This window comes from Pterocles gutturalis, unplaced genomic scaffold, assembly GCF_000699245.1.
Source record: "Pterocles gutturalis isolate BGI_N339 unplaced genomic scaffold, ASM69924v1 scaffold9377, whole genome shotgun sequence".
NCBI lineage: Eukaryota > Metazoa > Chordata > Aves > Pterocliformes > Pteroclidae > Pterocles > Pterocles gutturalis.
In genome coordinates, this window is record NW_010110207.1 from 63,828 (window position 1) to 82,272 (window position 18,445).

Genomic DNA, 18,445 nt, shown 5'->3' on the forward strand with positions numbered 1-18,445 from the left:
TTATGTTTAAACCCTGGATTTAAAATAAATTATTCTTACTTCCTTTTTCCTGTGATTGCATTTGTTAACTGCTTAGGACCTACTTCCAAAGACATCTCCTTCCGATAAAGAACAAACTGCATTTTTTTAGAAATTAGTTACTACAGTGTTTAAATTTCTCATCTTCATACAGAACATCTGAAGAAACGCCTGGAAGATTATATGGCCCAGTTCCCAAAAGTAAGAATCCTCCGAACCAAAAAGAGAGAAGGGCTGATAAGAACTCGGATGCTGGGGGCCTCCGTGGCCATAGGGGATGTCATCACCTTCCTGGATTCCCATTGCGAGGCCAACGTGAACTGGCTGCCGCCTCTGTTAGGTAAGCCTGTGGTGCTGTACGTGGCTGAACACTGAACTGTGAAAGAGCTGGCAACACATGTTGGTGTTCTATTCGTTTTACTTCCACCTGCTGCTTTCCCCTCATGCTGTAAGTGGACAAAAGGAAGATGAACTGTCTGAAAAGGGAAAACAAACAAACAAAAAACCCACTGAAAAAACAACCAACCACAAGACTGAGGTGAATTGTTGGCAACTTGTAGCCTTTAATACAGGATTTTTTTTTCTGTTCTAGAGTCCTGCACTGTACAATAACTCTATCATATGCTTTGCTTAATTAAAGAGCGGAGATCATATTCTTCTGTTTGATCACTAGATTAAATCTTAAAAAATTTATAGTTTGCTGGAAGAGTAAACTATCGCATGGTCATTGAGCACCTTGCAGAGAGGAGTGGCTTTATGATACAGAAAAGATCTTTACATACAGTTTTTAAGTAGCTTTTAGGGTTGTTTTTTTCTCCTGTACGGTTTTTAAGTAGCTTTTAGGGTTGTTTTTTCTCCTGTATAACTATATTTAACTTCATAGTCTGCAAGCCTGTGGAAAATACTTCTTGTGAATGACAGCTGCTAGTATGTATTTGTAGAACATGTGCAGTCCTCTCCAAGGCAGTGCTTCATCTTTAAGGAGGCATCAGTTTTACAATGTCAGTTCTTTTCAAGGATGACTAATTGAAAGGACAGTGCCTTCTGTTTCTGGTACCTGTATGCCTCTGGCCAGTGCCAGACTCCTTTACAACCCTACTGCTAGTGACCTGTCAAAGCTTTCTCTGAGGTGTGACTTTGTCAAATAAACTGTGACAACAACAGCCAAGTGGAGGTTTAAGAAAAAGGAGTCAGATTTGTCAGCGGGATTGTTGGATGGTAATACTGTTGCTTTCGCTACCGTTTGTATCTGGCGATAGTGTGAAATATTTGCAGTTTCACGAGTCCTGGGGAGGGAGGACAGCATTAGCTCAAATGCCATTTAAATTAAAACTTGTAGAGTACACTTTAATTTTAAAGCATAAAAAGGTTTTCTGTTAGACGTGCATTGGAAGCTGAAACATCATTTGTCGCCTCTGCTCTGAAAGTTAACTTCCAAGGAGAGATCATCTCGGTAATAAAGTATTTAAGAAGTTCCAGATGTTTATGCAGGAACTAATGCTGTCTTGTATTATTGGGTTGGAAGGAAAGGTTGAGGGGAGGAGGTACATTTGCATTTCCTGAGCCTGCTGAGAGTATATGCCATTAGTCTGAATCGCTTCCTGCCAGATTCTGGCACAGCAGTTAAAGCTAGGCGGTACTATGGGTTATTGCCCTGGCTTTGGAACAGTGCAGAAAGGTTTCACATCCCAGTTGCTCGTTAAAATGAGGACTGCTCACTAAGTACGAGATTGTCTGGTTTATCCTGGCAGTTGATGTATCTGTGGTAGTGTGGCTGTGTCTTTCTATTCTGCTTCTGGGTGATGGTCACTGTAGCATGAGTGCCTGGTGTTTGTATCTCAATAGTTCTAGCTTTAATATCTCAATTATTGCAGAAATACCAGATAAATTGATATAAATTGGAGCATCTGCCCTAAAAGAGAATGAACAGGAAGAAAGCTATGTCGTTCTTGGCCAACTTCATATTTTGATGCTCTTTTCCCTAATTTTGTGATCAAAGGAACTAACTGGTGCAGGTTTTTCTAACATGTTTCTCCAATCTTCAGATCGCATTGCCCGAAACCGAAAGACTATCGTTTGCCCTATGATTGATGTTATTGATCATGACCACTTTGGATATGAGACTCAGGCCGGAGACGCAATGCGAGGTGCATTTGACTGGGAGATGTATTACAAGAGGATCCCTATTCCTCCTGAGTTACAGAAACTTGATCCCAGTGATCCCTTTGAGTAAGTTACTGAAATGCAGTGTGCGAAAAGCTGGCTAACAAAATGACATCCTCTTACAGGGTTGGTTTACACCTCAGTGTAGTAAAAGTCAGAAGCTGGCGTTAAGCTACTTGCTTTTTGGCAGCTGTTTGCTTTGTTGGTTTAAAAGAAATGCATTGTGTAGTAGCTGTGAACGCTTTCCTTTTCATTGCTTTTTTTTGCCACCTTAATTCCTGCAGAAGTTAACATTTAATTTAAAACTGTAATGTCCAACATCTAATGTGGTCATTTATTACTGAGATCTTTCGAACATAAATTAGTATCCCGAATGCTCTGCCAAAAACAACAAACCAATGGCGGCTTATATGTCATTCCCAGGTGGGGGGGAAGAAAACCTAGCAGAATAATTACAGCAATTTTGATGATTGCAGCCCATTGCAGAAGTAAATCTGTGGTCAAGTTATGTTCTGCTGTTGCTGTGCTTGCCAACACTGAGACAGTTCTGCTGTCCTTTGTACTTCTGCAGTGTTCCAAAAAAAACCCAACAAAACACTTTTTGAGGTCAAGCTCAATGACTTGATGGTACTGCTGAGACAAAGAGCACCACATGTGCAGCGTATGGGTCCCTCTGGGAGAGGTTATGTCCTGTCGCTTAATGTGAACTCTTTTGCCTGTTTGGAGGAGGGGCATTGACTGGTTCTGAAGGGAGCCTTGTCTGGTCCTCCTCATTTGCCAGTGGGAAATTAGTAGATCATGCAAAACCAACTGTTTGATGCTCTGACAGGGCTGCAAAGGCACCGGGAACACTGAGTGGTGAAAAGAATATTTGTCAACTCTTGCTTTGTTTTTAAAATGTTTAGCTAGAGATCTGTATCTTTGAATGTGTTTGTAATATGGAGTCTGGTTTTTCCTTAAGGTCTCCTGTAATGGCTGGAGGACTGTTTGCAGTCGATAGAAAGTGGTTCTGGGAGCTGGGAGGGTATGATGCAGGTCTGGAGATATGGGGAGGAGAGCAGTATGAAATATCCTTTAAGGTGAGCTATGTTCTCTGGAAATTACTTTTGTTTTGAAAAGTAAAAATTGTTCTGAGGCACAGAATGTGAATGATCCTTGGTTTTGCGTGTGACTGAAGGTGAAAGAGCTGGGAGTAGTAAGATAGTACATAGAAGAAACAGCGATGATGTGACCAGTCATTTGTGAGGGTCAGTTTTGAAGCATGATTAGCTGGGGTGTCCCCTGTTCTGTGGTCACAGCTTCAGATGCATGCGCTCTTCCCAGCAAGGGTAAGGCAGCTTGCATGGAGCTCACTCTGACCGTTAGGCTTCTAGTACTCCCCCAGCAAGAAGATGAAATACTCTCCTCCTTGAGCTTAGTTCCCAGAGATGAGAGTAAGTTACTGACTATAGTCAATCCATCTGACTCCTGGCTGCAAGGAACTGAGACTGTTAATTACCCTGTAAGAAATCTTTAACAATCAGAATAATAACACCATTGCTGGCAGTGACTTCAGATCATTATCTGCCTGGCTTGGGGACAAGTCTGTTATTACTGATTGATCAAGCTGTTCAGTTGAGGGCTTTAAAATAAGAGTTAGCCAGCTGACCAAAAAATGCATACTAATAGTAACAAGTCGCTGTGGACCACAAAGGCCACTGGTACCTGTGTTATCTTGGAAAATGGCACTCTGAAATCCGTTCTAGGAAACCCACTGGAGTGTCCCAGACCACTGAAGTCAGGTGGCTCGTCTTCTCTTCAGTGGTGGGAATCCTTTCCGTAGCCTAGAGTGAACAGAGTAAAAATTTCTGTGTTAAACTCTGGGCCACGGTGTGGTTTTTCCGTCAGAGGTTGACTAACCTGATAGGTGTCTGGCTACCACTGAACTAAGCCAGCTGGCCTCAGCGCGAGGCTAGAAGATGGTAGCGATGCTAACGGAGTGCACAGTTTAGCTTTGGTGGCTAAAATTCCTCATCTGCCTCCCCGACAAACAGCTCATGGCTGCTCTCTGACAAAGCAGACTCCTAGTTCTTGATGCCGCTGTGGAGTTCAAAGGCATAACAAGCTGTATTCAGCGAGCCATACGCACCCACTGTGTACTCCTGTACAGCAAACAGTGCAAGAAAAGGCATTGTTTTCAAGGCAGTGTCTTTTCTTCCATTGTTTGCTCATAAACACCCCTAAGTAATAAAGTCACTTTGGAGGTCCCTTGTCCTCTGTAGCAGTAGCAGGAAGGATGGGGGCGGGAGACACCGTCTTTGGACATGTGATTATGGCTGAAGGCATTTATTCTTTGTGTCGCATGTAATGTAATTGTGTAACAATGTCATTCTCTGCAGGAGGGGCAGTGGCGGTATTCAGCCTCTTTTCCTTGTCCCTCTTTGAAAATGCTGGTTTCCAAGAGTGGTGACAGTGGCTGGGCAAGCCCTTTGTCTCCAGTGCCACAGCAGACAGTCACACCGCTTGATCTGCAGGAAATCAGATTACTTCATTCATCTGTTTGCTTATTCTCTCTGAAACATGCTGTGTTTTATTTCAGTCCAGAGATGGTAATTTATGGAGGGATAAATTTGCTTTAATTAATCTCTGCAAAGACCCCCTTTTTTCTTTCGTTGTGCAACAGAAAAATGAAGTTTTAACTGAAAGAGGCTCAGTGTGTTTTCAGAAATTAAGATAAATTGATACATTCATCTGTGGCTGATAGATTTAATAATTCTGCTGGAATTGCAAGAATAGAAGGTTTGTTCATAGAATTTATGAAGCTATGACATTTCCTGGCGAGCTTAGAGCTATGTTTTTACCTTTAGAAGCAGACTGAGATTTTTCAGTTAAAGGGGCACTGTCAAATAATTTAAAGCTCTGTGTTTAGATGCAGGGGACCTGCTTTCACATTATTTATTATCTAATGGGAGTTCAGATTCTAAGGGTGCCAAATTTACAGCCCGGCTTTAACAAGGAATCCATTCCTATGCTTGGGAGTTGTGGGTGCAGGTACTCTTGTACTGCTGGTCTTTGATCCATTGCATCAGATCTGGCCTTCTCTAGCCTCACCAGGAGTAGAGTTTTTTGTTTGTTTTTTTTTTTTTGTCCTTAACCATATTCTTTTTTGTCCACCTATGGACTGTGCTTTACATATTTTTTTGCCTTTATTTTAAAATCCAGGGCTCTGTTGCTGAGAGACTGGAAATAAACAAGTTTATTTAGGAGCTTCTTGCCTTTCTGTTTTAAGAACATATGTATTTCTGTCATCAGCTGACTCTGCTTCCTTCTGAGAAGAAACTTTGAGGCTGAAGGCAAGCTAACAGAGAAACTATCAGTGTTTAGCACCTCAGAAAACATTTATCGGGAGGATGGATGAAATTCTATTAATAGAAGCCTTACTCCCTGTATGAAATGTGTATACAAAACATCACTAGAAAACATAGCATGCTGTGAGGACAAAAAAAAAATAGGTGAACTTTAAATTAGAAACAAACTTACTAACCTTAACTGCTGGTTTGCAGTTTTCTGGGTCTTCTCAATCCCTTAAAATGGGAATTTATAGATTAGAAATGAAGGAGACGATCTATCTATTCCATATTCAAGCAGAAAACACGTGCTTCTTCCTTCTATTGACCTGTGTATATCCAGAATAGCTCAGCGCCTTTAACCTCGTGCTTCCACAGGTCAGGAGTCTTCCTGTTTCAGGTCATCATCAGACGCAGCAGGAAGATTGCAGTCTTCAATTTTAGTTGCAGGCATTACACCTGTTCAAATGAGCCTCATTTTTCTGTGAACCTGGCTTGCAGAATGCTCCAGGCAAAGTGCTCTACGGGTCTGCATGGTGTAAGAACCGTTCTCCTCCATCTCGGTGGATTACCAGATGCTGACCTTTGAGTACATTCTTGTGTTGAGAAAGGGTAAACAAGGATGCACAGCTATTTCTGTGTGGCACTTGTTACCTTTCCTTTATCCTCCCCTGACTCTGCAGCTGTGCTTTTTCTGTTCAGTGGACTTCCTTGAGAATTGTTTCTTTTGCTTTTTGGGAGTCACTTCCATACTTTTCCCCCTTCATAGTTTTTCCTAGTCTTTTGTATCTTTCTGCAATGCTTGAAAGTTCGATTCAAGTATTCAAAATTGAATACTTTACCCAAAGTGACAATGTGTTTTTCCTATTCTAAACACAACTTAATAGCTCTGATTTTCTGAATGCTCCTATATTCTCAACAAGTACCTTCATTCTGCTGCCTATGTAACCACTTCATTTTCTTTGATTAATGTATTTAATTCAGAGCAGTATATATGAAGCATTTAAACTGCTCCATTCTGCAAATGCTACTTTACGCAGCACTTATCTATGCTCAGTTGTATTTACAATCAAGTTGCCTCTTTTCTGATACTTTAGTGTCTTCTATTCTGTTTGGTTTACCTAATCCTCACTAAACTGCGTCACACTTCTCTTCCATAAATATGTAGTCTCTGGCTTTTTGGGTATGGGGAAACAGAAGAGGAAAAATGTGATGTCTGTGACTTGTATAGGGATAAATATAGATGTACTTTGTACCTCGGATCTTGAGCAGTGTGCTTCTCAATCCTTGAACTGTATGTTGTACTTCAAGAGCAAGGAATGAGAATCTGGAATGTCCCTCACTAGGTGATAGATCAGTTGTAGAAACGTTTGTCTTGTAATTTAGAGATTGTAAAGCCTTCATAAAATTCAAAGGGCTTGGTGTAAACAAGCTATGTGGACAGTTGCCTTGAAAAGAACAATTCAGGGGAGACAAAAGAGATGGGCAGTTCTCATGGTCTTCACTCCTCGCTTCAGCAGCAGGAAACATCCACTGCATCTACATCCAAAGCATCTACAGGGATTGCTTCTCCTGAGTTCCATAGCATAAAACACGTTGCATGTTTTCCAACAAATCCAAGTGCTCCATGGCTTCTGTTTGCATATCTAATGCCTACATCTCCTTTGCCCCATGTCAGCAGCACATTTCTTATTCACATTTTGCCACTGGTCTCCTGGCAGGTGCATAGCCAAGGTACAGCTGCCGCGGGACCACTTCTGACAGCATTTCTAGTTGTGTCACTGAAGTTAGTGCTGATTGTGAGCTTTCACTGCTTATTCCAGGCACATATTCACACCACTTTCCAGCAGCTCACGTCTGCCTGCACTGAAACAGGCTGGGCATTCTGCTGCTTTTTTTGTGTCGTTCTTTTTTTTAACCCAGCACGTGCTGCTTAATTCTAAGGCTCTCAGCTCAGGGTGGCTTCTTTCTCCCTTCCTATCTGGTGATGCAGAGATCAGTTTCAGACCACTGACATGAATTTCTGGCCTCTGTTCACCCTGTGTGTGTGGTTCGGGTTCCAGAGCAGCCTCCCACCAAGCAGAGCAGGGAAGTGGACCCCTCCACTCTCTGAAATGTGATTATTGGAAAGTGCTATCGTTACTCTGAAATGCTCCAGACAGTAAGGAGGAGACATGCTGGTGTGTTGTGTGCGTTGTGCAAACACATAGATCTCAGTGCCTTTTGAGCTCCCTTAATCTTTTAAAGAGCAGTAAGTCCCAGCTGCAACAACAGCTGATGCTTACAATACAGAGGATTATGATTTTCCTGAGTTATTGGTTGCCCTTGCTTTCATCCTCTCACCTACCCTGTTATGCAGAGAACCCCCTTGATCTATCCACTGTGTCCTTTCTTTCTGCCTTTCAGTGTGTGCTCAGACAACCAGCCAGCTTCTCTCCGTTGGTCTATCCCATGGTCTTTATTTCTGTTGTCTTGCAGAAGCAGCTTTCTTTTCAAGGCTTGACTCTTTCCTTTGTGTTTTTTCCCTCTCTTGGGAAGCATTGGCTCATCATAGTGCAGTCTTTGGAAACCATAAACCTTGTATACCCACATAATTTGTGTTCACACACCAAATGTGTTATTGTATTGTGTTTGAGAGGAGAGGTTCGGCTCTCTTACGTGACATTGTTTTCTGAAATAGCGGAAAGGGAGTTAGATCAGCATAACATTCCCATGTAGAGAATAGGTGGCATATTATCTTGTGCTTTCATAGCACTGGCTGAGTCAAAGGCTCTCGAGTCGCTTTATGAATATGGAGTTACAGCTCTCCAGGCCACTGAGAAGAGGGAAGTAATATAACTGGTGTTGTTATTTCACTTCTCTTATATATGATTTTATTATTAGGGTGAGATTGTGGCCTTAGAAAAATCTGTTGCAGTATGCCCATTGAGCTCAGTGTAGCCAGGTTTTCTCTTAACTCCAGCAGATCTGTCAGCTGCTAGATTCCTAGCTCAAATTGTAGATTGGTAAAATTGTGCCTGAGGAGGAAGAGAAATTTCCTGTTCTCCCCAAATGAGATCTGATTAGATCATTGTGTAAAGCACTGACTGCCTGACCAGCTTTAATTCTTGTGCTTACGGTGTTCTAGTAAATGGCTGATTGAAATTAGGTGCATCAAGTTCAGGCTCTGATGTTTACTGTCACGTCAGCCAGGGAGATGAGGCACCATCTCATCCTTCTGTAAAACAACAAGAAGAAACTGGCTCCTCTGGCCTAAGGAGAACACAGTAAGTGGCAGTCAGTGTCACTGTGAAGGTACCAGGTGCTGCCCCCCAGAACCGCGCTGTTCCAGCTGTTTGACAGTGCTGTGTTTTCATCAGTGCAAGTTCTGGTGTGTCATGCCTGTGAACTGTACCCTCGTTTAAAAACAACGGAATATCACTGAGTGGAAGCATTCTCTCAGCTACCAGGCAGCTATTTGGGGTTTGAATTCACTTGCAGTTATTATTTGACAGACCCTGGGATGCGATTTCCCTGACCTTTAACTCTAGCTTTCTAATGCTTTTGTTAGCTGTGGTTTACTGATGCATGTCACGCTCTTTTCCTCTCCCCTTCTTCCAGTTTTATAGATAAGGACTGGTAATTGTCTTTATGGAGGTTGTAATGAGTTCTGTCACCACACAAAGCAGCTCGCTAATAAAATAAATCAAAGCAGCAATGAATGAATGGAAAGCATGCTTTTAAAATTAGATTTGTACTGCAAGTGCCATCCTGTCACTTGCAGCATGAGACAATGTTAAAAAGGCACTGGCTTGGCAAAGTACCTTGAAAGGGTCGCTGAGCTGTGCTAGCAGGAATTAGGAAGATTTCCATGGTCTCCATGCAGCACTGGTAATTGCAGCATCATTTGGGAGTAAACATTTTAAAGCATGATTAGGAAAAGAGCATGTGAAACCGATCTTAGATTTTACTCATTCAATAACTCAGTTAAGTAGCTTTTCTTATCATGTCATTACATGTGTTTATGTGCCTGGAGTCTTGTACCAGCTTGGAGCTCTTGGCCCAACATACCAGTTCTGTCTAGCTCCCCATAGCCCCTGCCTCTCCAGTGTACCACTCGGTAGATAAGTGCTGTCTGTATTATTGCTTCACAAGAGCTGCAGCGCAAGGACAGGGCTCTCCTCTCCAGCTGCATAGTGACTGCAGGGATCTGTTTCTCACGTGTCTTGGGGAAGTTGTCTTTTCAGAGGAGATGCATTCACTGTGGCCTGACCAAAAGCCTTTCCTTAGAGATCAAGGGCAGGTGAGGCATCCTGTGAGTGGGCAGCAAGGATAACAAGCTGGTGTTTTCATTCAGGCTTGTGTTACACTAAAATGCAGCTGTTTGTGAACGGCTTTCCTGATGCAGGGTGCAGTGCACAGGGTAAGAATACAGGTTGTTGAGGAGTGTGTGTGTCTGTGCAGCTGAGCTCTAGTCATCTTCATCTGTTCCTGCAGTTTTTTTATAGTTCCCAGATCTGTTGCAGCTCTTACGGCCTTGCACAAACCATTTCTGTCACAGAAACACAAAACATCCCCAAATTCTTGTTTTCTCAGTCTACCTGTTAATTTCCTATCAGAGGAATCACACTGTGGCCCTCTGCAGCAAAAAGCACAGCAGCTACAGAGTAAGAAGCATTTTTCATTCCCCGAGAAACTTCACAGAAGCTGAATGCTGGTTTCTTTTTTCATCTTCATCTCTTCTGTACCAGCCTCTCGAGACACAGCAGGGACAAAAGGAATGAAATTCTGTGGAAGGAGTGTTTGTCGACTTTCTTCTTTTCTCTCTCACCATAACAACATGTAATTAAATACCTTGAACTTTAGAAGTTGCCTGTGAAAAATATTCCTCTAACTCAGAGCAACCAACCTCCATTAAGTTACACACAGTCAGCAAATGACTGTAATTATTAGGGCCAGTAGACACAGCTGAAGCTCCAGAGGACTTTAGTGTCAGAGATAATAATTATGCATCAGCCTTGGCCAAATATTTCTCTTCCGAGCTAAGTATTTAATATTGTCACTGTAGAATATTAATGGAATTGCCTGCTCTGTGTGAAGCTGTTGACTAAGCTCGTTGTACAGTGAACTGCGGTGGCTGAAATTAGCCACAGCGAATGGAGAGTTCAAGAACACTGCATCAGCCTGCAGCACCAGCAGACGTTCTTAAATACTGCCACCTTCGGGGCATCAACATAAGATCTGGGGACAAAATGAAGGGCAAGACAGTGTTGTACTTCAAGAATTCAGAAAGTCATTTGTTTTGCATACTGAAGGATACTTTAAGTATTGATTAGATATCTCTGGGAAGCATATATTGAATATATTTCTTAATCCTAATGAAGTAGATTGGCTGGTTCGGAAAACGTCTACTTTAGTTTCACTCCGACAAAATTATTACATCCATGCTATAAATAAGGAATAAAAGGAAGTTGTTGCAGAGTGTTGGCACAGAGTGAAATCTCAGATGGAGAAAGAAACTTCTGGGCCTAATCTAAACATTAAAGAAGCATTGAGGTAGTCATCTTCAACTAGCAATGTGTTCCAGTGACTTTCTGAGGGGTTTTTTAAAGCTAATTATGTTTTCACCAGGCAGGGATTTCTGCTTAATTGTAAGGCTGCAAAAGCAATGAGTGCATGTCAGCAATGAAACCATATGAGAGCAGTGATAACCACAGGAAAAAGTAGCAGTTTATTCTGGTTTCTGGCACTTGAACTGGCTCCTGAATTCTCTGGACTGTTTTGCGTAACACATGAACTGTACTACAGAGATGTCCTTCCTTTTACAGCAACGGTACACAACCTACGTCCAGGTCTTATATGGCAGCTCAGTTTAACTGTTGTCGTTACTATTGCTGTAATAACATGTATAAATTTAAAGTGTGCTGTGTGCTGTTCTCTGTGTGCTTGGATTTTTTTTTTTCCTGTTCTTTTCTCTAAAGAATGCAAAATTGAACTGTTAAGCCATTGGGCTTGATAGCACTTGTGCTAAATCAAGGCTTGCTGAATGGCTCTAAGCGGGTAGTTACAGGATTTAAGACTAAGGCAAGGAGGGGAAGGTATTTGAGAGACAGTATACTTCAAAGTAAAAAATCTGGGTTGAGTTTTTTGATGACTTGAAAGCTTTTTTTTTTCTACTTAATTTTTCTCCATATAACCAAGAGTGAATCTGTATCTCTGCTGTTCCACAGGTATGGATGTGTGGGGGTCGCATGGAGGACATCCCTTGCTCTAGAGTTGGTCATATCTACAGAAAATATGTTCCATACAAGGTTCCAACAGGAGTCAGCCTAGCAAGAGTAAGTAGCAATGGCATTCCCCGTGACAGATGTCTGACTGCAATGTGACCATGCTGTTGTCTCCTCTCACCCGACAATGGGAGGCAAATGTAGGCTTTGTAGTCCATAAATTGTACTTGTGCAGTGGCCAAATTGAGCAGTTTTGCAGTGGTGTATGTGTAGTACAATGGGAAGAGAGCCTAGGGGAGCTGCAGGCTCGTGTGTGGACAGCTGCCATGCTCCGACATCAGCCATTGCTAGGTGTTGGGAAGGGACTTTGCTGTCAGGCACTGGCTGTGGAATCACCAATAAAAACAAGATATGGCTTTATTTGTACAATATTTCAGTCATTTTATAGCTGTGCTCTCCAAGAGCAGCAGGCTTTGGTGTGGTGATTGTGTTTTGGTGATTGAAAGACCTCTCAACTTCAAGCATCACAGACCACTGAATGAGCAAGCTGTAATTTCCCACAATGGAATGTTCTGTGCCATCTTATTTCTTAATCTAGTGTAGCCCAAAGAGGAAAGAGCTTTTGCCTATCATGCACTAGGTTTCTCCAGTTAATTTCCAAATTGAGAAGGGATTGCATTGCCCTCTGGTGGGAGAAAAAAATCACAGGAACAGGAAGGCTGCAAAACTAAACACCACAAAGGTACCCTGCTGTTCTGCAGTCTTATGGCTTGCACAGTGTTAAAATGTTTCCCAGTTTAATCGCATTGCCCTAGTTATAGATTTGGATTTATCGCTCAGCCCAGCAATGACCTGTCAAAGCAATGGAGTGCTCTCCTGCCTGTGCCATCTCTTCAGGAAGGAGCTATGTTTCTTTTGATTCAGTATTTGGCTCTTGCATACTCCCACAGTGCTGGAAGGAGATGGCAGACAGGTGTAGGGACCAAGATCGTACAGTCACCATGAGATGAACACCTGCTCTTGTGTGTAGGCTGCATTTGGGCAAGGTCAGCACACAGCTCATTCTTACCACTGTAATTTTTTTGGTAGTAAATGACCACTGCTGGACTGACCACCTTCAGGCAAGGTGGGCAACGCTGCTGGGTCACTGAAATCATGACTGCACGTGGCACGTTACTGTGTGACACCAAGAATGTACCTGATGTTGCCAGAGAACAGTCCAAGGTCCAACAACGGTCTCTTGAGTGTGTTGTGACAAGCAGTAGGGCAGGTATCTCGAGAGGGTGGTGTTCATTGCTGACTTGGAATGGCACAGTGGATTAAGCTTTACAGTGATATGTGAAATGTACTGCTGCCAGGAAGTAAACCCTTTGCTTCTGTTCTGAAGGGTTATCAGAAAGTTCCGTATTCCTGCAGTATCTCAGAGTTTTTCTTAAACAGCTTTTCACCTAAGAAAATGGAAAAATAGTGGTAAGAAAGAATATTTTGAACTGAAGCTTTTGAGAAGGGAGTACTGCAAAGCTCACTCCTAGATGGATATAAAAGAAGCAATAGGAAGGATTTAAGAAAGCAGCTTTTTGTTGGGGACCTTTGAATGTCCAGTGGTATTTACCAGCATCATTTTCTGACTAGCTTCTTTTCTGAAAAAAAGAAAAGAAAAAAAAATCTTTTGATTAATGTTGGTTTTTTTAGCCACAAGGAACTAGATATAATTGCCAAGTGCCAGGATTCTGTTTTGACCTCAACTGAAAATATCTTTCTAAAAGTCCCTTGGAACTAGAGAATAATAAAAATAATCTTCATCCTGAAGTTGGAAAGAGAGTGGATGTGAATGAAAATCCTTTCTGAGCAAAAACACAGGAGCTGTTCTGAATGCTAATGTCAGTAGTTTGTGCAGAGTGTTCTCAGGTGGTTTTGCTTCTCATTTTCACACATGGCTGTTACCCACACAGAACTTGAAGCGGGTGGCTGAGGTGTGGATGGACGAATATGCAGAGTACATATACCAGCGCAGACCAGAGTACCGGCATCTTTCTGCCGGGGATGTCGCGGCTCAGAAGGAACTTCGCAACAACCTCAACTGCAGAAGCTTCAAGTGGTTCATGAATGAGGTCGCGTGGGACTTGCCAAAGTTTTACCCACCAGTGGAGCCTCCAGCAGCTGCCTGGGGAGAGGCAAGTTTGTGCTCTGAAATCAGCAGTGAGCAAACTGTCTGCGGTTTGTTTTTTTTTAAAGCTGCCTTACCCATGTGCTCCAGTACCGGTTTGCTGTGAGTAAGGGGGCAAGCGAGTGTTTAAAAGATCCTGCTTGATATGTTTCGAAGACCGTAACTCCTTTACCATTGTATTGTCCTGATCAAAGAAGGCAGTTTGGCAGCCGTTTCTGTTAGTGCACAGCTCCAAAGGGAATAGAGACCTGGCTTGTTCTGCGTGTTGCCTATTTAGTAGAAGGCACAACGGGCCAACAGGGACAACTAGCGATAGGAGGCAGCTAAGCAATGGTAGGAACCTTTTATTTCCAAAAGGCTACGCAACTGTGTTGAGCTACTCTGCTCTTAAGCTTTCCCATCTGAAAGCCAAGAAAACCATCCCTGGTTTTGAAAGTCAGCTGTGTTCTGGGAGAGGAGTCACCCCAAGAGTGAAGCTGTGGATTGTTGCACACAACAACATAGTGGGCTCTGCAGTCCTGTAGCTAATGGGTTTTGCTGTGTCCTGAAGGTTAGTGTACAGCTGGCAATGGGTCCCATTTTGAGTTCCTGTGCTTTCTTGTAGCTGTTGTCTGCCAGCTCAGATAGGTAGTTAAGTGAGGAATCTTAAAACTGTTTTCAAATACTGCCACTATTTGAGACAGTTTAAGACTTCTCACCTGTCAATTGGTCAGAGTAGGAGATTCAGTGACTAATTTACTATTTCAGATACGCAATGTAGGAACTGGACTGTGTGTGGATACTAAGCATGGAGCCCTGGGATCCCCACTGAGGCTGGAAAACTGTGTGAAGGACAGAGGAGAGGCAGCATGGAACAACGTGCAGGTAACAGTCTCTCTGATAAATCATCACTCCTAAATAAATTTGGGGAGGAAGAAATTATGAGAACAAAAGTTTGAGAAGGGAGGGCATTGCAGAGCTCTGTCAGGTGAACAGAGGGTGCTGTGCACCCCAAGGCTCATGTGCTAATGATACTTGGGTTTGTACAGGATGTGGCTTGTGTTTGTGGCAGGTGTGGCAGACTTTGTGCAGAGCTTTTACCTCTGCTATGAAGTTCTCAGAGCAAACAAAAGAAAGCACGAGAAAACAATGTGCCAAAATAATAAAAGAAACCAGTAACAAGGCAGCTGTAATATGTAACAAAGTGAATATTAACTTCAAAGGTTGTGCTGAAAGAAGTGATAGAGGAGCATCATGCATATTAATGACCCTGCAGGAGCTTACTATCATCCTTCTGACAGGAGGCACATGCATTATAAACACCCAGCTGTTGCTGGAGAGAGATGAAACCGGACAGGCTATAGATTCACCCTCTCAATGTATAAGGTGCCAGAAATGACAGCTTTATTGTAACAGAAAGGAGGGAAATATTAGTTTGTCTAAACTGTAGCAGCTGAGCTAAGAAAAGATCAAGAAAACAATGCCTCTATTACAGAGCCATGCATAACTCTTCAGGGGAATGGCTTCAGTAGTAGGAGACAGAGGGTTGTTGCATATCAGTTGTGATGCATGAAAACTAGAAACTGATTTACTTGGCACAGTCCAAAACTAAGCCTCTGTTGTGTCAGGAGGATCTTGAACAATTAGTGTTGGCTTATGTTTAGAAGGAGAATTTGCTTTAAACTTCTGTGTAGCTTTGAGCCTAAATGATTGTGTTAATTTCTCTCACGAGAGGTTTAAAAGAGAGACAGGAATAAAGTAGCTTCTTTGGGCAAAAATTTTTGGCCACGCTGCTTCAAGTAGAAGCATGCTGCTCATTACTTATCCTGCTTACTGTCCTGTGAGATCTCTCTGAAGAGAGGACCATTCCTCCACCTGGCTCCATAAGGAGCCCCCAGAACAGCCCTTTCCTTCGGGGACTGAGAGCGAGGTGTGCTGGCTAGTAGCCCTGCAGAACCATGTTGGCTAGTGCTGGTCACAGAAGACTCTTGTACCCTTGCCAGAGATGCTGTTCTTGTCAAAGTAGAAAGCAAAAGCTTGATACCAGTGCCTGCCTTTAAATCAGTTTATCTTTTGTGGGATTTAGTCCTGTGATGCTTAAAACATGTCATATGCCAAGCCGTGATCATCAGACTGAAGAAGATGCAGATAGACCATGCTACTGCCTCAAGCTGTGGCCAAAGGCAGATGCCAAGGGACAGGACAAGGAGCAGAGCATGCACGTGGTAGTACTTCCACTGACTCTTCTTCCATGGTCCAGCCCTATGGCTCAGGGATTTCCAAACCACATGTGCTGGCATCCAGCAGCTTTCATCACGGCTGCAGCATTGCCAGGCATTGATAGGTTGTGCCTATTTACTAGAGCTAAAACCCTTTCTCTTCTTTTCTGTAGTATCGCTCCTTTCATTTCACCCAAAAGTGCTGATAGATCACTGCAGGTGATCTAACAGATTCACTGATAGAAGAGAGCACCGGGAAGCAATGCCCTAGTGTGTCCTTCTGACACTCCTTTGGACTTGGGTGGGGCAAGGAGCTGTGGGCTCCTGGTCTCTTGTCCTAGAAGGCGTGGGACAGACTCTTCTCAAGGTGACTGCAGGCTGCCTCTGCAGACGTGGGTATTTACTGCCAGCATTAACTTGAAGCTCCTGTAGCTCTCTGCCTTTTTTGCTAGCTGTGAAGTGCTGTAATTGGTCAGCTGCTCAGTTAATCCATGATGTATGTCTGCATTGCAGAGACATTCAAGGCTGCTATTAGTACCCAAGCTAACTAGCATGGCTTTTGCAGCAGCACAGCCTCATTTAGCATGCTGTGTGGCAGTCCGTGGGGTAGTTGTTACAGACTCCCCTACTCAGCAGTCCCTGTCCCCAGAGGTGGAAGTAGCTTTTCTCGAGAAGATACTGTCCTTTCCCTGAAGCCGTCCACACACTGTGTGCAAAGAAGGGAACATCGTTCTGCTGGTGAAAGCACTGTGCCCAGTATCGGTCCTCCTGATGGTCCTGTTTGCCTTGGCAGGTATTCACGTTCAGCTGGAGAGAAGACATCCGACCCGGGGACCCTCAGCATACCAAGAAGTTTTGTTTTGATGCCATTTCCCACAGCAGTCCTGTGACCCTCTATGACTGTCATGGTATGAAGGGGAACCAGCTCTGGAGATACCGAAAAGTGAGTCTGTGTGTGTGCGTGTGCACACGTGTGTACGCCTATGCTTATTTAAGGTGTCAAATTGCCTGTAGGTACTGAAGTGTCCTTAAAATGTCACCACTCATGTTTTATTCCTCTATTCACATAGCTACTGTGATATGAGAATCTGCTGGCAATCTGTTGTCATGGTGCCATTAATTACCTTTGATTAGAAAGAGGTGACTCCCCTGTTCCACTGGTTAGAAACAGTGAGGACTGCTTCTGCAGGGTTTGTGAAGCAGAATGACACTGTCCTTGCAGTCCTGTCCACAGCTGGCAGTGAGACGGTGCAGCACCCTTGCCAAATCTGTTTGCAGAGAGGTTTGCTGCTTGTACTGGTTTGTTTTGAATACTAGAAGATCATGCCAAAAGTAAATAAGTAATAAGTAAATAAGGATTTATTCATCCTCCTACTAAGCAATGCTTTTGTGGCCAACAGGTAAGTAAATTCTCGACTAAATGCTCTGTCCTAGTCCTTGCAATCCACATGCACAGTGCTGCCGCTGAGTGACGCAGCAGGATGTGAACCTGTAGGCTGGAGAACCTGGCTTCAGACACAGCTTTAGAGCTTCCCAGTACCAGTGTGAGGACTGGGCTGGGTACTGTTGCAAGGGTGGGAATGGACCCTGGTACTTGCCAACCAGTTAAGTGTGGAACAACTTTTTTGGCTACATCCAAGTGACAAAACAGCTTGCCTTGGTTTTTAAGACTTCTGTCTGTTGGTTTTAAAACAGTTTTGCTTCTCTACTTAGCAACTTCAAAGTCAAATTTCTCTTCTCCAGGACAAGACCCTCTACCATCCAGTAAGCAGCAGCTGTATGGACTGCAGTGAGAGTGACCGGAAGATCTTCATGAATAGCTGCAATCCTTCATCTCCAACACAGCAGTGGATATTTGAACACACAAACTCAACTGTCTTGGAAAAATTTAACAGAAATCTTGATCTTTAAAAGACTGAGAAAAAATATATATATTTTACAATTATAGTTTTTACTGGGGAGGGTTACAAAAAATTTTTTTAAGAATACTTTTTTTTAAACAGTTAATGAAGGTAAAAGGGAGAATCTCAGGAGAAGGTTAACTAGCAGGCCAGTCTTTATTGTGAAGATGCTGCATCCTTCTCTTCCGGGGATGGTGGAATTTTAAAGGCTTTGCCAGAGCCATTTCTGTGCTGAGACTGGAACAAAAACTCTGTTTTTAGAGGAGTCTGAATGTGATTCAAACTGCTTTTTCTTTTTTTTTTTTTGCTTTTTTATTTTTGTTACTGTTTTATTTCCCACCTGGGTCTGATGTTAAATGATTTTCTTATCCAGGACCCTCCAGGACTTTCTGTAGCTGCTATACCACCCACTGAAGTGTTCCCACATAGGTGATTTATCTTCCAAAGTCCATCTAAATAAAATCTT

General features: G+C 42.9%; 1 protein-coding gene across 1 annotated transcript in view; it reads left to right on the forward strand.

The window, feature by feature from the left end:
- The window catches only part of LOC104461608 (polypeptide N-acetylgalactosaminyltransferase 10), a 39,262-nt gene extending 21,273 nt beyond the window's left edge, over positions 1-17,989 (forward strand). Inside the window, exons 4-11 of the mRNA XM_010073251.1 lie at positions 173-358; positions 2,064-2,247; positions 3,143-3,260; positions 11,717-11,824; positions 13,666-13,887; positions 14,628-14,744; positions 16,872-17,021; positions 17,822-17,989. Of these exons, the coding sequence (XP_010071553.1) occupies positions 173-358; positions 2,064-2,247; positions 3,143-3,260; positions 11,717-11,824; positions 13,666-13,887; positions 14,628-14,744; positions 16,872-17,021; positions 17,822-17,989 (1,253 nt within the window). The remainder of the gene's footprint in view (positions 1-172; positions 359-2,063; positions 2,248-3,142; positions 3,261-11,716; positions 11,825-13,665; positions 13,888-14,627; positions 14,745-16,871; positions 17,022-17,821) is intronic.
- The last annotated feature ends 456 nt before the right edge of the window (positions 17,990-18,445 follow it).